The sequence below is a fragment of the Mercenaria mercenaria genome, chromosome 4, assembly GCF_021730395.1.
Source record: "Mercenaria mercenaria strain notata chromosome 4, MADL_Memer_1, whole genome shotgun sequence".
NCBI classification, from domain to species: domain Eukaryota; kingdom Metazoa; phylum Mollusca; class Bivalvia; order Venerida; family Veneridae; genus Mercenaria; species Mercenaria mercenaria.
Window position 1 is genome coordinate 51,257,248 of NC_069364.1, and position 24,628 is coordinate 51,281,875.

Sequence of the window (24,628 nt, forward strand, 5' to 3'; positions counted from 1 at the left end):
CAATCGTTAGAATGGTCCGGACATTTTTTTTACAGTTTCGATTTTTTTGTAAGGTATTTCAAAGGACTGATACCATTGCCCATTTATTCAATGTTAATGATTTGCACTAGTGTGACAAGACTTTAGTTTTAACAGACAATACAAAACTGGTAAGTTTCAACGTTTTTCATTATTTATTCTAATCGTTTTAAGAATTAATAATACTAATACCAGTACTAAAATAGTAATAACTATATTGATAAAAATATTTTTATGAAGACGTTTATGATGATGTGATTGCTATAGTAGTAGTAGTAATAGTAGTGGTAGTGGTAGTGGTAGTGGTAGTGGTAGTAGAAGTAGTAGTCATTGTCGCTGTTGTTGTTGTTGATGATGATGATGATGATGAATGCGATGTTATTGATAGTGTTGATAATGGCGATAAAGATAAAAAGGTTAGGACAATATTCATCTTATAAGAAAAGGTTTTGCTGAAAATAAAATTATTTGCACAATGAGTTACTTTTGCTTAACTGTTTCAGTTCAAAATGAATGTGATGCTACTACGAGGTGTTGTAGTGGTGACTATAGCGCTGGTTGTCGCGATCGTGGCTGCTGCCCTGCCATACTGGTGGACCACTAGCCCCTTTGCTGGAACAGATGGTATTTCTTCTGATGTCGGTTTATTCAAAACGTGCTCAGAAATCAAACTGTCGGCGCACATCAAAACTGGTTCAAAGTCGTGCACAGAAAATACAGGTTAGCTTCACAATTTATATCTTTCACAAAAGACTTTTAAACAGATTTAATAACAAAAATACGGTACTGCTTCATACATTAACAGTTGTTATTTAAAGATTACACACATAAGTGTTTTACTACAACACATTATTTTGCAAAATTATTACATAAACCAAATATCCAAACTTATGACTTTTCCCATTTGAATGATTATGTTAAAAATATAATTGACACAACAATAAAAATAATATTTCAGTAGAATATCTTACAGGAATATAAATTCAAAACATGAAAAATCAATCTATAAAGAGGGTTCGGTGGAAGACAACTATTGAAAACAAGCGTCAAAACATTCATTACGAGTGGTTCTGTAAAAAGTATTACGGCAATGTAAAAGAATTGTCTGCTAAAGTAACAATATTCAACCGACTTAAAAAGTTGATACCTTGATGCATTTTGCGCACAAAACAAACAAATTTTAAATCGATGACAAAAGAAACATAACATTAAGTAACTGTATTTAATTACTATACGCTTTGATTTCAGATGCCGCTAGTTGGTTACGTGGCGTACAAGCTTGTGTGGTTATATCAATTATACTTGTGGCAGTCAGTTTAGCTCTGGCAGCAATTTACTACTGTATCTTCACCAATATACCAGTACTGGCATTGGTAATAGCGACCTTGAACTTTATAGCCGGTAAGAATGCTGTAAAGACGAAATTGGGAATATAATATAGCAGTTATTTCATGAATACTTGGGGAAAAGGCAAAATTGTTTTTCTGAGTTTTTTTCTGAGGCTTTTCTGAGGTAGCAGAGACGGTTTTGAAAATGTCGCCTAATAGTTGTAAATGTCGTCTGATAGTTCTAAATTTATGTCGTTATCGATACAGAGGAACAAATAATAATTATGGTGTTCGCAAAATATCCATGAAATATCTTTACTACCTGTTTAGTTCATAAGTGACAAATGTCCATTAAGTGATATTTAGAATGATACAACAAACATAGCTGGGACTCTACTTGATCATTGTTTATTAAACACTTTGGGCCATATTCATAGTCGCCACTCAAACTCACACTTGACTCAAACTTGGGTAAGTATCACTCAAGTAGGTCTCGAGTAGACCTTGCGGGAGTGTGAGTGGAAGTCGAATGTCATATTCATAAATCCCACTCAATCTTAACTTTCGGAAGGGTAACTCAAGTATTGGTTTCATTGTACACAATATATTTATAGGATTATAACGGTATATATGACAATAACATCAAAGGTATGCAAAAGTGTTAATCGTTATTTTTGCAGATCAATTTGCCAAGTCTGAAGTTGTCGTTTTATTGCCTGTCTGAATGTTTGTCCGTCCGTCTATTTGTTTTATATAACGTATTAATATTAGTATTATTAGTCATGTTAGTAAAATAAAATTTATACTTAAAAATACATGAGTTTTTTTCCCGCTGTATTGAGATTTTATTACAACTGAATAATACTCGTGCCTTTAACTGTTGGTGTTTCCGAAAGCCAGTCCACGTAAATTCCAATCATTACATATATATCATTTGTGAAATAAATGTTTTCGAATGAGATTTGGTGAATATTGTTTTTTTAATGACACATTAAGTTGGAGGGAAATATTTATATTTTTCAGTATGAATTTTCAGATATCTAGGCTTGTAAATATTTGTTACTAGGACGTGTGTTTTTGGGATTGACTGATGAATTTGCCACCGGCATGGATCCAGACCAGCCTGCGCATCGGCGCAGTCAGGTCATGATCCATACGGTTCGCTAATAGTTTCTCCATTCTCAGCATAGATCCTGACCAGACAGCAAACGTACTATGCTGGTTTTCCCATGGTGCGGCTCATATCTTTTATAAAATAAATGTTTCCGTAATGATAGGTTCTTCATGACATTTAATTGTTATATTTTTTTTCAGTATGAATTATTGAAGAAGAAAAAATAACCGATATCTAGGGTTGTGAAATGTAAATATTAGTTACTAAGACGTGTGTTTCTGAGAGTGACTGATGAGCCCCGTCAGATTAGGTTTAGTAGATGTATATTTGATTTCCTGTATCTATCTTTAACCGTTTTTATTAATTCAACATTCTTTTAATTTGTTGGGTATTTTTACGTTTTCGTCGTCCTCAGCAACATGTATTTAAAATAAGAACTAAATATATTTTTTTCAAAATACCTTGCACAAATATGAACTTTCGCTTTTAAATGACACTGTTATCTTACCTTCAAATTAATTAAATATTGTAAATTTATCATCTAAACTTACATTATGAGACCTTGAGAAACACACAAGGGTCCCCAGGACCTCCCTTAACATTCACTCACTCTTGGGAGTTGACTCGACTGTCACTCACCTTTATGAATACAAATGGAATCTTTCCTGAGTGAAGACGTGACCGTTAGGCAATTTATTTGAGTGTACTCAATGAGTGGTGTTGGAGTTTTGTCTATAAATATAGCCCTAAATAAGATGGCGCATCTCTATACGCATTAACAGTTACTGACACGGTGTTCAATCCTAACCTAACGAAATACTCTATAGGGCAATTCTTTCTTTAAATTGTCAGTGTCGAGGACTTACAAAGAACGAAATTCAATATATTAGCTATGTTACGCTTTTGATAATAGTAACAAATCTAATTACTGTAATGGAAAATGTTCTCGACGATTTCTTTCTTTTTGACGTAAATTACCTCGGGCATCGTTTATCCGAGACTGGCAGTCTTATTCACACACGGCACATTTCACATAAAAATTTTACCCTAGTTCCAAGTTTTCTTATCCGAAAGTTTTTGCACTACTGCCACAATGTCAGTGTGACTTCTGTAATGGATTGATTGATGTGTTATTTCTCTTGTAAAATTTTCTGTAATTCTTTCTTTTTAAGTTTCTTCATGTTCCACTCATTTAGATTGTGTCAATACATCATACAAATACTGAGCCATGAAATTTATTGTTTGTTTGATTTTAGCGCGTTTTATTTTCAACAGAACTTCTGTTATGTAACTAACCAGTGTTCCTTGATTCTTTGCCAGTACTAACCTATTTTACTTAAGTAACTGCCAACTGCCAACTTCTAAACAGTGTCATATTAAAAACAAGCAAATTCGATGAATTGGTATCCCCCGCCGAAAGGGCTTGAGGTGAGGAATGGCAAAAAATATTTCCGGCAAAATGTTAAGGATGTTACTAAGAAGCAAATAATTTCATTAGTCAAAATCATTTTAACAGAAAAATGAATGCTTTTATTTGGGGGTGGGGGTTGGGGGGGGCGGGGGTGATCGGGGGAGGGTACAACATTTCACCTGTTGATTATAAATATTGATGGAAAATTAAAAATGACAAAAAAATGGGTTGGGGATGGGGATGCATGATCGGGGTGGTGGGCAAGACCGAGTGGAGAGTGAGGTGGGGGAACGGTACAATTTTGCATGCTAATAAATATTTATGGAAGGTTTGAAAAAAATAATAAAAAGGAATGTTTGTTTGGGGGGGGGGGGGGGGAGAGGGGGTGTGACCAAGGCAAAGTGGTGACCAGGTGTGGGTACAAAACTTCACATGTTTATACTAAATGTTCATGGAAAAAATGAAAGAAGTTTAATGAAATTCTACCAATGGGTTGGTTTGTTATGTACAAATCTGTAGATTTTTTAAACAATTAAATGGCAATTACTCTAAGGAAAATTGACCAATTGAAAAAAAAATGACAGGCATCATCGAAGTATGTTGGTTCATATTTATTTCAAGTTTCATGAAATTCTACCAGCTTGTTACTGAGAAATGGCTGCAGACGTTGATTTTTCATTAAATCAAGGGCAATAACTCTAAGGGAAATTGACCAATCCGATAAAAAATTTGAGGGCATCATCGCAGTATGTTGGTGCATGTTTATTTCAAGTTTTATGAAATTCTACCTGATAGTTACTGAGAAATGGCTGCGGACGGACGGACGCACGGACGGGCGGACGCACATACAGACTGACGGATGGACAACGCCATTTCAATACCTCCTCCCGATTTCATCGGCGGGGGATAACAAAAAATATTTTACTATTTAAACGAATACATGTAGCATATTCGATTATCAGTCAAACAAAACATTGTGTTAGCAATACTTAAGCTGTCCAGAACTATACTTAAAGAAAACGATATTTTTTTCATTTAAGGATCATTACTTGAAATAGGAGCCATCGTATTTTTGGTGATGATTTTGAAAGAAGCTGGATTTAGATTTGGCGTCGGGATACCACATGTGTCGTTCTATCTTGCACTCGTCGCTGGTGGAATGTTGACTTCCGGTGGTAGGATATTGTACAAGAGTCGTCTTCAGAATGCAGTCGGGCAAGCGTTGACAACCCCGAGAGATACGACATTTGCTTTAACAGCAGTGAACACTCAGTCGCATTCAACACCTGGAAACTTTAATTTGGCCATGGGAACAAATGTACCAGGGCATGCAGTTGAAGAATATTGGAGAGGTGGAGGTTCCGAGGGAGCATACCCGATTATACACACACGCCCCGCGCATGTCAAACAAAATCACTACATGAACATGAACGGAACAAATGAAATTTGACAACACATTGAATAACAAAGTACGCAACAGTTTATCTATAAAATGTACACTTGATATGTACACTTGATCGTTAAACATGCGAAATGCAACGTAATATGAACTTGTATTTGCTAATATATGTAAAGGCTGCTGGTATCTTTCTTTTATATCATCCTTTTCTATTTTGAAAAGGTCTTAGAAATCTCTAAACAGATAAATATAGCACTGTTCACTACAAAATGATATCAGTCCCTAAACGGAATAAATGTTTTATCAGCTAGAGGCTATCCTAAATATCTCACTGCATACATTATCCAATGCTTGTGGACACTAAGTCAGAGATTTGTGAAAAATGGGTTGTTTCAATTTATCACCTTTTGTAAGTTTAAGGGCATATGACTTTCTATCGCTGCACATATGATGGCATACACTTTACTCTAAAACATTTCTCAAAATTCTTGACAAAATGCCCACAAACAGGGAATGGTCTTTGCTATACATTGAAACTCTAAATAGTTACCATTAAATGTAGCCCTTGTGCAAAAATTGAGGATGGGTAAGCCATTTCACTTTCCGTAGTAGCCTATATCTTCTTGTAGTTTAGTAACATATATCTGTTTATAGTTTAGTAACTTCTATCTTTCTGAAGTTTAGTACCGTAAATCCTTTTGTAGTTCAGTAACGCATATCTTCTTGTAGGTTAGTAACTTGTATCCTTTTAGTAGCATATCTTTTTGAAGTTTACTAACTTAGATCTCTTTAGTAACTTAACGTTATATCTTTTGTAGTTTACTAACTTATATCTTTTTGTAAACTACACAATATATTTAGCTCTAATTATATCCTCTATGATCAGTTTCTGTTTCATCTGCAACACCTTTCCAAAATGTGAACATAGAGAATAATAGGTTAGTGCCGTAGATGAGAAAGTTTATCTTGCGAGGCGGAGGAGGTTATCGGATGAGCCGAACGTCTTGTCACTACTTCATTTTCCGATATTTGGCAATTTATTTTACAAAAATAAGTGTGCGACAACCGTTTCAACGACGTCATATTCATATTCGTAATGACGCCACTTATATAATGACGTAATCACCGACAAAATCGCAATAACTTCTTCGTTTTTGAGTAAAAACTCATTATTCAGTTGACCACTCATTTTCTTAGTCCGGACATTTCCAACATATTGGTGATGGTTTCAATGCAAATTTTCTTATGACAACAATATCTATCATAAGGTCACATGATCAACTGACCGTATATTACTGGTCACGTGTCAACTGACGGTATATCAAGAAAGATATACGGCACCTTGATATCGGGTCGAAAATACTGCAAGGGACAGGATAAATTAATATACTTTCTAAATAAAAGAAAAGTAAAGGCTTTTTAGCAAATAAAACTTTCATAAAACGTTATATATGCCATCTTGAAAAATGCATCGAATTATTGTGTAGTTCCGTCACAATGATAGTGTAAATCTGTTGTTTTTTCTTTGTTATCTTTTTTTATTATTTGTAAAATACATTCTGTTGCAGAGACTCGTAGTAGATAAGGTTCAAACTTCATTAACTTTTAAGTTCATTGTAGCTAATTAACAAAGAAGCATTCTGACTATATGAGTAATGTAAAAAGATTGAAGAAACATAAAACATATGGAAGAATAAATTATTGCGGTGGAGGAGAGTGCGATTTTACTGTATATTTATTATTTCTGATATCTATTATTCATTTTGTGATTTCCTTAATTCATTTGATGATCATATTAAGTTAATTTAGTAATGTCTTTTAAAAAAGTGTATTCAATGTCCCATAATTCTTCTAATTCATGTTAAAAACAGGTAAAGCATCTGTTCAAAATTGAAAAGCTGCATCATCTCATGGCTAAAAAAGCACTCCTACCAATGTGGAAAACGAACATATTCTGTCAAACGGCAGCATGTCAGTACATGCGATCAGCTGTTTAGACGGCATAGAAGCTATGACTACATAGTGTAGAGCCAGTCCATGATATTTAAGACACGCACACAGGAAACACCTGTATTATATCAAAGTATCTAAATGTCGACTTCAGTCAAATAGAATTATATTTTGTAATATAAGCGGTTGTACATTATTTACCAAATGATTGAACTATATAAGTTACTAGGCATAAAGTGCTATCATTTTACTCTATACTTAGTAAATAATTGATCAAAAACATATTCACAGTTGAATCCACTGTAAACATTGATTGAGAAAACTACATTATTGCTGATAACAAGAGATATCACATTTCGAGTCGTGAATGGATCTAGTGAAAGTTCTGATCAGTTGGCCCAATCTGGATAGACCGAGGCTGCTTTCAAATACACTACACCTGCAATCGTAGCCAAGATCGCTAAAGGCGTCAAAGTGACAAATGTTATCCTGTCAATTGCATTACTGACGTCTTTCCAAGTGACAATCTTATCATGTTTTACAGTTGGTTCCGATATAAAATCGTGTTCAACTGGTTCCAGGTTTTCTTTCCTCATTGATGGTAAAACATTATCTAACTGCTTTTCAGGTGTGCTAGGTAAACAGGTAATATTGTCATCTTTGTTCTTTCTTGCCTTGACTTCTGGATGAACAGTTCTATTTCCGCTGAACATTGACACCAAATTTACAAGATATTTGTACCTTTGTCCGACTGGTTGCGCTTCATTCCTGTGGAACAGGCTCAGACTGACGAAGTTTATTATGTTAACTATAAAGGCAGCAAATACTGTAATATTAATGTAAATGCACATGTAAGGTAGAGGTTCAGAGGTTTTAGGAACTTCGTCCTTGATGACCATCATGAAAACAACCATTGATAACATAATGGTAATTCCAAACCCCACCCTCTCTCCAGTGTCACATGGTATAAGCAGCACAAACAGTCCGAGAGAAGTCACACAATATAGCGGTATTATCATTGTTAGTAAGTAAAAGGCGGAATGTCGGCTAATCTTGACGGTATAAATAATATCATTCCCGGTATAAAATCGATTCTGATAGGATGCAGTAATTTGTTCATATGTCCATTCTCCCATAGGTATAAAGTCGTCATCATGTATAGGATTGGATGGAAATATAAACCTTATGTTTTCATTTCCTAAAGGAACGAAAAATAAGTTGCAGGCTTGTTTATCAAAGGGCCAGAACGTCATTGTAAATCCACACAAACCATTAAATGTTCCCCTTAATGCGACTCGCGAAACCCCTGTATGATTGATCAACACCTTATGCCAGCTGTTTGCAATAGTTTTAGTAGTTACCCCATTACCTAGAATAATAGGCGGTGTCCATACTGTGTCCACTAGTAAAGATAGTTCCTGAATTCCACCATAATCTGCTGGATCCCATGTTAGTTTCTCATCAGTCCATGCTAGATTCAAGTATGCTGATAGCTTTATTGTAGAACCTACGGTATCTACTTCCGGTATAGCTAACAAGGAAAATATCACGGTGACGTTTAACACGTGCGATTGGTTTAGAACTGCAACCACGTCTTTATCATATCCGGTCAATAACATTTTTTTCAGTGTCGTCATATTATCGTATGTTTGCGCATTTACAGGATTTCCAGAAATGTCCAATACAATCAAACACAAAAGCGTACATAATACCGATATTGATATTGTCATCGTTGTCTTTCAACTGTTTAAGTTCTTATTTTTTTCAACGAAAAGTTTACAAAGAACTAGATAATAAAACTGAATTGAATAGTATCCTTGTTAACAATGCAGTTCTCAACAAAACCATCAAAGATTTTAATTTCGGTGGTAAAACCAAAATTCCATCAAAGGATAATTTTATCCTCTGATAAAGATGACAAAATGACACTGACAATAGTAATGGTACTTAATGGACTTGTTTGTTGCTTTCAAAGAGTAGAGAAGCAAATACTGACGACACATTATCTGTTTGGTGTTAGGAAATTTGCGCTATTGAATTTATTGCATAATCAGTGAACTATTAACGATAAATTCATTCATTTGTATAGCACTGGATGGAAATCAATATATTTCAAAGCTTTATCAAACGTTGATAACAGGATGCGTTTCTGGTCGTAATTAATCCCTTGCGATTCTTTCTCGGAACATTTACATGTATTTAGATTGTTGAAGCTTATGATAAGGTGTTGCAAGGAGCCTTCGTTGCTGTGTGATTATGGTTGCTGACATCGAATCACTTGCCTCTCCCCTCCTTGCTTTGGAGTAGATTTTATTTGGAAGCTATCCAGCTAGCTTGCAGGAAGTCGGCGGATCTACCCAGGTTCCCGAACGCTAAAGTGGCACATGTCCCTCCGCCACAAATTATTTAAGAGTCGCCATATGGCCTAAATTGTGTCTTGGTGTCTTGGTGACTCTTTTTTCACTATTCATCATATTTTGATTCATTTCCTATATATCTTAATATTTGTTTGTTTGTTTTGGGGTTTTCAACAGTATTTCATTAATCTAGTGTTTCTGGATTCTGTTCCAGTAATAAACTGTTCTCTACAAGTAACAACCAACTTTTCGTTATGTGTCAGAATAGGAGGACGAATGATTTTGTCTATCATAGTATGATTTTATATTCAGAATAATTTGTTAAATAATTTGTTAAACAACTCTCATTCATGATTTCGAGTTGCGTTATAAAACTTTGAATACTGAACATTCTGGTTTTGTTCCTCTACGTTTCAATTATACGCGAACACGGTCGTTTCAGTAGGGAAGGATGTCTAAGCTTTTCTTTAACGTTGACAAAAACATAAAATACACAGAGTATCTCTGAGATAAGAAACATTGAGAAAATATGACTGGTGCACAATAGAAGATAAATTACCAGTTGTTCAATATGCATTTGCTACGGAATTCTATGTGTTGTCCGTCGTGTTTTAGGTCGACGCAAGACGCACGACACGACGTATGACAAGACGCGCGATAATACAACACAACATGCGGTACAACGTACAACAATGCGTGACACGATGCACGAAAATGCGACATGACCTGCAACATGAATTTAGCGATGTCGTGTTGTATTATCGCCCGTCGTATCGTGTGTCGAGCGTCGTGTCGTATTGTCGCGTTTCGTGTTGTGCGTCATCCGTCTATTATATCTAGGTCAGTGCACGAAATATGATACGTCACATGACAATACGAAAGGTGCGCGAACCAACGCTGACAATTTGACGTCCGTTTTAGGTGAGAAATGCCTGGCTGAAATGGGCTAGCATATTTTCCCATAATCAAAGTATTCTTGGGGTCAGGTATAATTACATGTACAATGCCAGTGGTTGATTCATTCGATTTAGTGTGATCAATGTAAATAGTGCATCCTGGTATATGATCTGACATACTGTGGCTGGTGTACGATGGAAGATAAATTACCAATTGTTCAATATACATTTGGTTCAGAATTCTGTTCATGTCGTGTTTCGTCCATCGTGTTTAGGTCGACGCAAGACACGCGATACGACGTATGACACGGCGCGAAACACGAATCACGACAATGCGACACGACCCGTGACATTAATGTCATAGAGGAACAAATAATATGATGTTCGCAAAATATCGATGAAATATGTTTTTACTTACTGTTTAGTTCATGAAAAAATGTCAAGTAATGCCTAGTTCGCGCGTTTGTGGAGCCCATAGACGGTCCGTATCATCCTTTCCGTGCAGAGGCAGGAGGCGGCAGTGTGATTTTTGTACGGATTCACGGGCTCCGCAGCCTTTACAATTTTGTTTAGCGAAAAGTTATACAAATTTAAAAGAAAATTCGAAAGCCCGTATCCCTTAGGCTTGTTGCAGATGGCTTTGCACAATCCCCGCCCGCACTGGCATCGTTAGGAGGCCGCGCGCTGCTCGTGCAGCCAACGCACGATTTTCCGTAGGCATGGTGCCCAAAAATCGTACGGAGATTGTAGGCTTGTGGAACCGTCGCATGGCCCTCGCACAGCTGCCGCAAGGTTGCCGCTTGCTGCCCGTGCAGTACTCGTGAAATCGCATTGATATTGAACATTTTTCAGATTGTTATATATATTGGCCATCTCCAGCATGTTTTCGGCACGAGCGTCGTACGATTTCCTTGCGCTGAAATTGCACGATTTCTGCATAAACTCCGCGCAGCGTCCGTACAGACTTCTCCCGGCCTTCACCCGAAAGACTGTACAAAAACATGGCACAATGCTCGTATATAACGTGAACACATAAGCCGTAGCTCGTGGCCACCTACCATGCCCCAAAAACCGCAAGGAAAGTCATAGACTCATTTATCGCACAACGCCCGGGTTAAATGTGAATTATGCATAAGTGATATTTAAAATGATACAACAAGCATGGCTGGGACTCTACGTGATCATTGTTTATTAAACACTAAACATTAAGATGTCGTATCCCTATGCAGTTGCTGCCACAGTGTTTAATCCTCATTTAGTACTGATAACAGCGAGAATCCGTCTTGAAAGAACGAAATACTCTTTCTATAGAGCAATTCTTTCTTTAAATTGTCAATGTCGAGGACTTACAAAGAACGAGCGAATTTTAATGTATTAGCTATGTTACGCTTTTGATAATAGTAACAAGTCACGAAGTAACGAATGTAATGAAAAATGTTCACGACGATTTCTTGTTTGACGTTAATTACCTCGGACATCGTTTATCTGAAACTGGCAGTCTTATTCACACATGGCACATTTCGTGTTATTACAATGCAATAAAATTTTACCCTGGTTTCAAGTTTTCTTATCCAGAAGAATTTGTCATATGTTTTCAAAACTGATTTTTAGCTCGTGCTTTAGCGACTGGCTATAGCTCTAAATCAACTACCAAGTTTCAAACTCGCGTCGTTTGAATTTTCCTTCTATTTCTATGTGACCGCATCACACAAATATTCTGGACGTGTAAAAAATAGTCCTATATCTATTTTTTATAATCTTTGTATTGTGAGAGTGTGTGAGCAACTGAGGACTACTGTTTTAAATAACAAAAACAAGCAGCAACGGATTCTAGAATAATTATGAACTTTATATTCACATTCGAAATATTTGGAATCACTCCGCTCTAGGGTTAGGTTATGGTTTAGCGTTTAGGGTTGAAATTGGCCCCACCCTTGGGCAAACTTAGTTTTACATAGAGTTGTACAGGGAAAACCTTTACTTATCTTGAACCATAATGCACAAAGCTTACATATTTGGCATGTAGCATTGTCTAGTGGACCTCTACTAACAATGTTCAAATCATGACCGGTCTATGCACAATGAAATGTTGATTCTTCAGGTGTAAAGGTTGAAATATCACTCAATAAGCACTGGCTGTCAGTCTTTTCAGGGCTTTGATTGTACTACTGCCACAATGTCAGTTTGATTTCTGTAATATATTGACTGATGTGTTATGTTTCCTGTAAAAATTTCTGTAATTCTTTCTTTTGGAATTTCTTCACGTTTCACTCATTTAGACTGTGCCATTACATCATGCAAACACTGAGCCATAAGATTGTTTTTTTCTTTGTTTTTAGCGCTTTTTATCCAACAGAACATCAGATATGTAACTAACTAGTGTTTCTGGATTCGGTGCCAGTACTAACCTGTTTTACACAAGTAAATGCCAACTGCCTACTTCTAAACAGTGTCATATCAACAACATAAGAATATTTTACTTTTTAAACAAATACATATAGCATATTCGATTATCAGTCAAACAAAACAATGTGTTAGCAATACTTTGGCTGACCAGGGCTATACTTTTAAGAAACAATATTTTTTCATTTAAGGAGCATTACTTAAAATAGGAGCCATCGTATTTTTGGTGATGTTTTTGAAAGAAGCTGGATTTAAATTCGGCGTTGGGATACCACATGTGTCGTTCTATCTTGCACTCGTCGCTGGTGGAATGTTGACTTCCGGTGGTAGGATTTTGTACAAGAGTCGTCTTCAGAATGCAGTCGGGCAAGCATTGACAACACCGGGAGATACGACAGCAGTGAACACTCAGTCGCATTCAACACCTGGAAACTTGAATTTGGCCATGAGAACAACTGTATCAGGGTATGCAGTTGAAGAATATTGGAGAGGGGGAGTTTCCGAGGGAGCATAACCGATTGTGCACACACGCCCCGCGCATATCAAAGAAACCCACTACATGAACATGGACGGAACAAATGAAATTTGACAACAATAAATAATGAAGTGCACAGCAATTTATTTAACAAATGTTATAACATGTACACTTGATTATCAAACATGTGTAATGCAACGCAATATGAAATTATATTTGCTAATATATGTAAAGGCTGCTGGTATCTGTTTATTATATCATCCTTTTCTTTTCTGGAAATGTCTTTGAAATCTCTAAACAGATAAATATAGCACCGTTCACTACAAAAAGATATCAGTCCCTAAACGGAATAACATGCCTTACCCATTATCAATTTTCGACCACTTTTCAGCTAGAGGTTACCCTAAATATTTCACTGCATTTTATACATTATCCCATGCTTTAGAACACTAAGTCAGAGATTTGTGAAAAATTGTGTGATTCAATTTGTCACCTTTTGTAAGTTTAAGGGGGTATAACATTCTGCACATATGATGGAATAAACTTAACTTAAAGACATTTATCAAAATTCTTGACATGATTCCCACAAACAGGGAATTGTCTTTGAAATACATTAAAACTCTAAATGATTACCACCAGCTGTAGCCCACATGCAAAAAATGAGGATGGGTAAGCCATTTCACTTCCCAAAGTAACCTATTCTCCAGGTTCAATGTTCGTTTACTTTTAAGTTCATTGTACTTGAATCAACAAGGAAACATGCTGACTATATGTGTAATGTATAAAGATTGAAGGAACATAGCAATATGGAAAAATAATAGTTTATTAGTGGGGTGCGGTTTTACTTTTTATTATTTATACTATTTTATGACATCTTAAATTCATTTTGTGATTTCCTTAATTCATTTGATGATTTTAGTAAATGCATTTAGTAATGACTTTAAACATAGTGTATTCAAAGGTCCAAAGTTATTTTAATTTATGTTAAAATAGATAAAGCAGCTTCTTCTAATGTTGCAAACGAACTGATTCTTTCAGAGTCATAAAGTGAGATAATAAAAGAAAATGGATTCAGTAATAATATCTACTAAGTTAGTTAAATATTCAAACATATGACAAGTATATGAGATCATAATTATCGAAAATAGAAAATAACAAGAAATTTAATATGTATTTATATTCTTAACAAATCTGTGGCAGCCTCATTATAACAAAGGCCATTATTACCCTTTAATGATATCCCTAAGATGTCTTTTAACGTATTTTCTGATATTATAAACTGAACTACAGGTACCACAAGTAGTGTATTTTATATCTCTAAGTACAATTTTTACATATCTTTAATTCTATATAATGATATCTAAAATTCATTCATAGATATCTAAAAAGATATTAAATTATATCAATAAATCAGTTCAAGATATCTCAAAAAGTGTTTGATTTTATGATATCTCAAATTCGATTAATAGATATCTAGTATTTATACACAGTAGTAAAATGTTCGTTTTTTACTTTAAAAGTGAGATTATAAAATCGACTTTAAGATATCAGAAATAGTCTTTATATTTGGATATCAATATTTCATTCAATTATATCATGACTTCGAACTTAGCGATATCACAAAGTTATCTGTTGTATGGTATTTTTGTTCTGTTTAAAGACAACTTAACTCTTTTTCCACATAAAAAATAATTTAAGGATATCATCAAGTAGTTTAAAAAAATAACATTAAATTGAGTTCATAGTACTAATTAAAATCTCAAAAAAATATTTTTTAAACCTTTAAATGCATTTTACGATATAAAGACAATTAATGATATCGTGAATTAATTCAGTGATGACTCGAAATGTATTTTTGATATCCAAAAATGAATAAGAGATCACACAAAATCAATTAATGAATTTAAGATAATACTTTTAAAATGTTACGTTTCTTTTTTTATAAATCGCTATTTTGCACATCAGGAGATAATTTTCATTTGCAAAACGTAATAGCATTACTTATGTCGAAACATGTTTTATATGAATATTGTTTTCAATAATTGTCTTCTACTATAAGTTCAATTTGTTTACTTGTTTGTTGTTTAAAGCGATAGCTCTAGGGCTTACAGTTGCGTAATAAAACATTCTAAGAATCGATGCATTATAGTTACATAATCTTGATTATTTTTTCAATTGAAAATAATACAATTTAATCTATTTCAATAACTAATGACGTGACATATTGTCTTAAAATCTACTGCACGTCACATCTCCAACTATTGTCACGCGAATTATCGTATCCTCCACAGAACTATACATCACTTATGCAAGATATGCATCGTGCGGAGGCATTCCATGATATTTTTAGACAGGTACATCCACTCATACAGGAAACACCTGTATTATTTCAAAGTTCTTAAATGTCGACTAAAATCAAATATAACTATTATTTGTAATATTAGCGGTTGTGCATTATTTACTGGAATTTATAAAAGATTGAACTATATAAGTTACTATAGGCACGCAGGTTCATAATATCACTCTATGCTCACGTAAATGATTAATCATTAACATATCTACAGTTGAATCTACAATGTCAAATCCACTGTCACCATTGAGAAAACTAGATTTTTGTTGATAACAAGAGATATCATAATAGCATTTATACATGTACATGTATATTCAGTTAGACTGACGATAGCACAAAACATTTCGAGTCGTAAATGGATCTAGTGTAAGTTCTGATCAGTTGGATAGACCGAGGCTGCCTTCAAATACGCTATACCTGCAATCGTAGCCAAGATGGCTAATGGCGTCAACGTGAAAAATGTTATCCTGTCAATTGCATTACTGACGTCTTTCCAAGTGATAATCTTATCCTGTTTCGAGGCTGGTTCCGATATGAAATCTAGTTCAACTGGGCCCATGTTTTCTTTCCGCATTGATGGTAAAACATTATCTAACTGTTTTTCAGGTGTGCTAGGTAAACAGGTAATATTGTCATCTTTGTTCTTTCTTGCCTGGTCCTCTGGATGAACAGTTCTATTTCCACTGAACATTGACACCAAATTTACAAGATATTTGTACCTATGTCCGACTAGTTGCGCTTCATTCCTGTGGAAAGGCTCAGGCTGACGAAGTTTATAATGTTAACTATAAAGGCAGCAAATACTGTTATATTAATGTTAATGCACATGTAAGGTAGAGGTTCAGAGACTTTAGGAACTTCGTCCTTGATGACCATCATGAAAACAACCATCGATAACATAATAGTAATTCCAAACCCCACCCTCTCTCCAGTGTCACATGGTATAAGCAGCACAAACAGTCCGAGAGAAGTCACACAATATAGCGGTATTATCAATGTTAGTAAGTAAAAAGCGGATTGTCGACGAATCTTGACGGTATAAATAATATCATTCCCGGTATTATCAAATCGATTCTGATAGGATGCAGTAATTTGTTCATATGTCCATTCTCCCATAGGTATAAAGTCGTCATCATGTATAGGACTGGATGGAAATATAAACCTTATGTTTTCATTTCCTAAAGGAACGAAATATAAGTTGCAGGCTTGTTTATCAAAGGGCCAGAAAGTCATTGTAAATCCACACAAAACATTAAATGTTCCCCCTAATGCGACTCGCGAAACCCCTGTATGATTAATCAACACCTTATGCCAGCTGTTTGCAATAGTTTTAGTAGTTACCCCATTGCCTAGAATAATAAGCGGTATCCATACTGTGTCCACTTGTAAAGATAGTTCCTGAATTCCACCATAATCTGCTGGATCCCATGTTAGTTTCTCATCAGTCCATGCTAAATACAAGTACGCTGATAGCATTATTGTAGAACCTACGGTATCTACTTCCGGTATAGCTAACAAGGAAAATACCACGGTGACGTTTAACACATGCGATTGGTTTAGTACTGGTACCACGTCTTTATCGTATCCGGTCAACAAATTTTTTTCAGTTTCGTGATATTATCGTATGTTTGCGCATTTACATAGTTTCCAGAAATATACAATACAATTAAATACAAAAGCGTACATAATACTGATATTGATATTGTCATCGTGGTCTTTCAACTGCTTTATTTTTCTTATACAAAAAGTTCACAAACAACCAGTTATCAAAACTGAATTTAATAGTAACCTTGTTAATCGTACAGTTCTCAATAAAACCATCAAAAACTTTAATTTCGGTGGTAAAACCAAAGTTCAATCAAAGTTGATAAAGATGACAAAATGGCACTGGCAATAATAATGGTACTTAATGGACTTGATTGTTGCTTTCAAAGAATGGTTAAGCAAATATTGACTACACATTACGGTTTGGTGCTAGGAAGTTTGCGCTATTGAATTTATTGCATAACTAGTGAACTTTTAACAATAAATACATTCATTTGTTTAGGACTGGATGGAACGGGAATCAAATATACGTCAAACCTTTATCAAATGTTGATAACAAGATGAGTTTCTAGTTGTATTCCATTGCGATTCTTTGTCGGGACTTTTACATGTATTTAGATTGTTTTGTTGTAACGTATGATTAGGTGTTGCCAGGGGCCTTCGTTGCAGAGTGGTTCTGGTTGCTGACATCGAAACACTTGCCTTTCCCCTCCTTGCTTTGGGGTTGAATTGTAGGTAAGCTATCCAGCTAGCTGGCAGGAAGTCGGCGGTTCTACCCAGGTTCCCGTCCATGCATGAAACAACGCTTAAGGTGCAGATTGAGTCTTTCTCCACCAAAAATTATTGAAGAGGCACCATATGACTTAAATTGTGTCTGTGTGACTCTCAACCCAACATAAAAATGATGACTAAGCATTGCACCATTTTCACGATTTATCACATTTTGATTAATTTCCTATAAATCTTAATATTTGTTGTTTGTTTTGGAGGGTTTTCAACAGTATTTCATTTGTGTAACAACGGGCAGTAAATCTAATGTTTCTAGATTCTGTACCAATACTAAACTGTTCATTACAAGTAACGTCTTACTTTTCCATATGTGTCAGAGTCGGATGACGGATGATTTCAGCCGACAACAGATATTCTGACCGGCTTATGTGGAAATGTATGTTAATAGTTGTTTCAACTACACGTTTACGCTAAAGTTTGTATATGCAATATGAATGCACAATGTAAGTGCTTTTAGATTAAATAAACAAACCCATGTGTATCATTGTATAATTTCATATTCATGAGTTCCGTTATAACACTTTGAATACTGAACATTCTGGTTTTGTTCCTCCACGTTTCATTTATACGCGCACACGATCGTTTGCACCAGAATTCAGTAGGAGGGTTGTCTTAGCATTTCTAAAATATTGACGAAAACATTAAATACGCGCAGTGTCTCTGCGATAAGAAGCATTGAGAAAATGTGACTGGTGCACGATAGAAGATGAATTACCAGTTGTTCAATATGCATTTGCTACGGAATTCTGTTTAGCTCATATCGTTTTAGGTCGACGGAAGACACGCGACTAGACGTATAACACGACACTCGATAATACGATACGACATACGATACGACGCACAATGTAACATTAATGTTGAGATGTCGTGCCGTATTATCGCCCATCGTATCTTGTGTCAAGCGTCGTGTCTCAATGTCGCGTTTCGTGTCGTGTGTCAACCATCTACTTTTCTAGGTCGACGAACGAAATACGATACGATGCTCGACAATACGAAATGATGCGCGTCGCGACGCATGGCAATGCTAAACGACTCTTGACACACGATATACGACACGATATCGCGACATTTATGTCGTGGGTCGTGTTGCATTGTCGTGCGTCGTGTCGCGTGTCGTGTCGGTATTATTGCGCACCGTATCTTGCGTCATGTCGCTTTTCGTGCGCCGACCTGAAAAACAAATGACGATAGACGACATAAGTTATAGGATTCCGTAATTTAGGAAATAGTGTGATCAATGTGACTAGTGCATGCTACTATATCTGATCTTTTTTTTTCAAAACTAGTCTCTAGGGTTTTGCTTACAACAGAAATAAATTTTGTACTTGCCAATTCGATGATTCATATGCGCTAGTAATTACGAAGCATTCCAGTTTAATGGAACGTATAGAAATCACTTCAATAATCGCGTTTCTGCCAATACTGGAGGTGCTCACTTCTTTTATGACTGAACTTCGTTGTAATGAACACGGTTTATAAAAGTGCTTCCCTGTTTCATCTACTTGCTTACATAAAAGACATTAGAATCAAAATACCGTATAGCCGGTTATTTCTGCGGTCAAAATATTCTGCGTTTTGGCCCCAAAAATTGTGAAACAAATTTCTGCGTGTTTAATTTCTGCAAACTACGGTATATCGACATAACGGTTACACATGTATAAAGGTTACTAAAGTATAGTTCGGAAGATCTTCACAAGGGATTAATAATAACTGGGGGTTAAAATCAAGTGAAATTCACTCAATTTATTTCATTCACAAAAACGTTTTCTGAGCTATTAACAGATTAGGACTTTGATTGACCATATCACTTAATTATACGATTGTCGGTAATTGTTAGATGACGATTGTGAACTTCGGATTACCTCAGGTAACATAGCGTGAAACAACATTGGTGAAAAAAATGCAGATTCTTTGCGTTCTAAATTTTTGCCGGATGAATATTCTGCTGGAAATATTTTTGCGATTCTACCGAGAGACCGCAGAAACGCAGAAATATTACCCCCGTAGAAATAACCCGCTTTACGGTAATATATAACAGAACTATCTCAACAATACGAATCAGTTATACTCCGTGAGTATAATTAATTATTACAAAAGCTTTGGCCTCATTGTTTTGTTTAGTTCATCCCTATAAAGTATGTGTCATTTACTTCAACGCACAATCGCAATCTAGAAATCTATGAGCTTAACGCTGGTGTGGTCTTAAGTAACTGAAACATCTCACTCGAAAGAGCTTTTTTTGATAATTTTTTGCGTCCGGACAACATCTTTTTCAGCTTTCTTAAGTGAAAAAAGTCACAAGGACTTAGATCTGGTGAATAAGCGGAATGATTTATTTGTATGACTTTTTCATTCTCGGTAACTTTTGAACGACAGCACTTTAATCCACAGTGTTGTCATGGATCAACTCGAAACCGCGAAAACCAGGCATTGGACGCATTTTTGTGTGTGTATTTTTCGTTTAACAGCTTTCAGTACTTTGTCTCTATAAGACTTTCTAGTGACTGACATTCCTGATGATGTAGAAATTTGTAAAACAGCATCCTTTGTGCTAAGGAAGATTGAAAACAAAACGTTTCTGACACTTTTAGTTCCTTTTGCAATTACTGGTCTACTGTCACCTTCTCGCAGCCATTGTCTGTTGTCAACACCACGCTATGGCTCATAAAAGTATATCAGTATATCCAGGTCTCATCTCCTGTTAGGCGCTGTGACATTGTGCGATCATCTTAATTTGAGAACCTTTTCAGTGTTTCTTTTAATTAGCACAATTGACCCTATTGGCGTTTTGCTTTTCTGTTAAATAGGAGACACCGATCGGACACAAACCCTTCTTAAACCCTAGTGCTTGGTGAGAAGCTAATGAGTTCTCCACGTTGACATGCCAGGAAAGACGTTATCTCGGACAACGTGTACTTGGCGTCTTCATTAATCAAACGTCTTACAGCAGCAATGTTCTTTGGCGTCACTGTTGTTTTGAGTCTACCAGGACGAGCCCAGTCTTTAAGGACTGCCTGACCAGATATTGCAGACTGAATTATACCGAGTATCTGCCTTGCGGGTATTCTGCAAAACAACGTACTGTACGCTTTAAGTTCACTTTTTTGCTTGCTTTTCATAGCTACATATATTTGCCTAGTGTGTACGACTACACCTGATGTACAACTGACAAGAGCTCGTAGAACACGTAATGCCCCCCTTGATGCATTCAGTAATTGCAAAAGGAGCATAACTTATTTGGTCGCTGTGCACAAAAATTCTACTGTTCGCAGTTAAAGTGATCTTGATCTTTTACCTATTGACCTAAAAATCAATAGGGGTCATCTGCTGGTCAAGATAAACCTCCCTCGTCCGGACACATTTTAAATGTTCCAGGTCACGGTGACCTTGACCTTTGTCCTACTGACCTCAAAATCGATAGGGGTCATCTGCTGGTCATGATCAACCTCCTTTCTTAGTTGTCTGATCCTAGGTCTATGCGTTCTCAGGTTATCGTCTGGAAACTGTTTACTGTTCCGGGTCACTGTGTCCTTGACCTTTGGCCTAGTGACCTCAGAATCAATAGGTATCAGCTGCTGACATTAAAGGTGGTCAATCACATTTAAACAACATTTAATGCCATTTTTTACTCTTTGTATATTCTGGTAGAGATTTATTTAAGGAACAAAAAGACCGATTACATAGAGTTAGATTCCTATTAGAAATGTATGTTTTATTATTTTTTATAAAAAATTGTAATTACTCCCCTTTAATATAAAAGTATTTAAAAAGCTGAGTAATTCATTTTATTTCGATACAATTTCTAGTTTTACGTTTGCATTTGATAGACATACCAACTATTTAACAATCTGAACCAAACGGCAAGCTTTAAATATGTGTGTAGCTTCTGAATTCATTTATTTCCAATCTATCTTGGTTGCGCAACCAAGATAGGCAAAGGGAGATAATAATATTTTTTTAAACTTGCGTTTCTATCGAATTCCATCTAAATACATAATTGTTAATGAAAATATTTTACAAATATATTACAATATATCTAATATTAATACCTTTCCTTAAGCAAAGTATGCTTATCAAATTTATACTTACGATAAAATAACTCTATCTTGGTTGGGCAACCAGGATAGGAAAATCAAATTTTAAAAATACCTCCAGTGAAAATCTAACTTGTATTAAGTGTTTAGTGAACATAAATGAGTGTAAATGATCAGATGTTAAAGTTACAAGCAAATCCCTTACATGGTCAAAGTCTGATAATCCACCTTTAAGATAAACCTCCCTCCTTAATACGTTTCATGATCCTAGGCCAAAGCATTCTCAAGTTATCATCCGGAAACTGTTTAACTTTTCTAGGTCACTGTGACCTTGACCTTTGACCTACTGATCTCAGAATCAATAGGGGTCATCTGCTGGTGAAGATACACCTCCCTCCCTATTAAGTTTTGTGATACTAAGCCCAAGTATTCTCAAGTTATTATCCGGACACATTTTAACTGTTCCAGGTCACGGTGAACTTGACCTTTGACCTACTGACCTCAAAATCAATAGGGATCATTGGCTGGTCATGACCGACCTCCCTATTTAGTTTTCTGATCCTAGGTCCAAGCGTTCTCAAGTTATCGTCTGGAAACGGTTTTACTGTTCCGGGTCACTGTGTCCTTGACATGACATTTGGCCTACTGACCTCAAAACATTAGGGGTCATCTGCTTGTCAAGATAAACCTCCCTCCCTATTAAGTTTCGTGTTCCTAAGCCCTTTGTGATCCTAGGCCCAAGCATTCTCAAGTTATCATCCAGAAACCGTTTAACTGTTCTGTGTCATTGTGAACTTGACCTTTGACCTACTGATCTCAAAATAAATAGGGGTCATCTGCTGGTCATGACTACCCTATTAACTTTTATAATCCTAGGCCTAAGCGTTCTTGTGTTATCATCCGGAAATTGTTTAACTGTTCTAGGTCACTGGACCGACCTTTGACCTACTGATCTCAAAATCAATAGGGGTCATCTGCTGGTTATGACCAGCCACCCTATAATCTTCCATTATCTTAGACCAAAGCGTTCTTGAGTTATCATCCGGAAAGAACTGGTCTACATACCGCCCGACCGACCGATCGACAGACCGACCGGCATCTGCAAAACAATATACCCCTCCTTCATCGAAGGGGGGCATAAATATCTCCGAAACAGTTTTCTAGTTGCAGGAGTTTAAGGGAATCATTCGTGTAACATGAGTTTCATGTCAAAAGTATTTTAATGCTCATGTACCTTTGTAAAATGTGAAATTGGAGGTATGTTTTTGCCAAGACTTAAACATTCAATTTCTTTAGTTAATAGTTATAAAGTCAACAAGATGACCATTTAGGCCCTACGTCGCTCACTGGACCTTGATTAATTGCCCTTGAATATATGTATGACGCACTGAATCATGAATGGTAACATCTGTCTTCGGTATAAACAAGAGGGTCATGATGGCTCTATATCGCTCACTTGAGTTTAGTTGCTTTCTTGAACATATTTATTTCTTTTCTAAAGCTTTAAAAACATAAGTTTAGGTGAGTGGGTCATGGTAAAGATTATTCCAGATAACCACTGAAATCTGTTAAAACATTATACAGGTGCTCGAAACCCGTAACTTGCTGTAACTTGAAAAACAAGAAAGTTGGTCAGTAGGTCATGGTTAAGAATATTAAATAGGAGTATTGAAATCTGTATGAAAAGGATATAAGACGAAAACAATTTAATGTGTAAACTACTGGACTGTCCGAAGCGCGTCAGTATTTTACATATTGTATAAAATTTGGGCTTTTATTTTACTAAAAACATTGTTAAAGAAGTACGTATAAACCATTGTCGTAAAACATTCATTTTATTCGGTTTTATTTTCTTTACTGCATTTAATAACAGTTGCTGTATGATTATGAAATATGCTGTAGATCCTCATGACCATTTTACACACGTTTTTCTCATAATTCACGATTGTGCTTTTCTAGTGTTTCTCGCCTTCATAATTCATTATCCCGGGATTCTCGTGTTGCTATTATCCCGGGAGTCTCGTGTTGCTATTAGTTGTGTTAACTCTTGTACGGAATAGCAATCTTATTTCATCGAGTGAGCTTCGAAAATGGTATTCTCAAGAGTGGCGGAGCGAGGAAAGAAATTTTGTGACATTTCGGAAACAAAAAACTGGATTTATTTTAATTCATGGTAAGAGTAAAATGCTTTAGTTCATTTTATTTAAGTGTGTAGAAGGAAATTCTTTCTTGTTCAAATTAGCAAGGGCGTAGCAAATGCGGATAATGTTTCAATGAAAGCGCGTTGGAATCTGACAGCCGGAGAAAATTGACTGCTGTGGACAGGTGCACTGAATGAGAAAATGGGTTATTTGTTTACATGTCTGGCAATATACTGTTTTTGTGATTTATTAGTTCAATGACAGTTTTAGCTGGGTTGTGCATGAATATGCCCGAAAGTCTTCATTTACAGTGCAAGAAGACTTACTGAACAGACCCTATCACTATGTTATCGGATACAGTTACTGGTAAGTCAAAACCATACTAAATATTTTTTTTTTGTTTCTATTAAACACACGG

At 35.8% G+C, this 24,628-nt stretch overlaps 3 protein-coding genes across 3 annotated transcripts; 1 reads left to right on the forward strand and 2 right to left on the reverse strand.

The window, feature by feature from the left end:
• Positions 1-81: 81 nt before the first annotated feature.
• LOC123553385 (uncharacterized) lies at positions 82-5,450 on the forward strand. The gene is made up of 4 exons (XM_045343113.2): positions 82-149; positions 522-738; positions 1,267-1,419; positions 4,912-5,450. The coding sequence occupies exons 2-4, from the start codon at positions 528-530 to the stop codon at positions 5,319-5,321; spliced, it is 774 nt and encodes a 257-aa protein (XP_045199048.2). The 5' UTR covers positions 82-149; positions 522-527; the 3' UTR covers positions 5,322-5,450.
• Positions 5,451-7,609: 2,159 nt separating this feature from the next.
• Positions 7,610-8,857, reverse strand: LOC123552870 (neuronal acetylcholine receptor subunit alpha-7-like). Its single transcript, XM_045342616.2, has one exon. It carries the CDS (start codon positions 8,855-8,857, stop codon positions 7,610-7,612), a length of 1,248 nt encoding a protein of 415 aa, XP_045198551.2.
• A 7,205-nt stretch (positions 8,858-16,062) lies between these two features.
• LOC128556628 (uncharacterized) lies at positions 16,063-17,177 on the reverse strand. Its single transcript, XM_053542192.1, has 2 exons — positions 17,043-17,177; positions 16,063-16,464 (listed from the first exon to the last, which is right to left on the reverse strand). Exons 1-2 carry the CDS (start codon positions 17,175-17,177, stop codon positions 16,063-16,065), a joined length of 537 nt encoding a protein of 178 aa, XP_053398167.1.
• Positions 17,178-24,628: the final 7,451 nt, after the last annotated feature.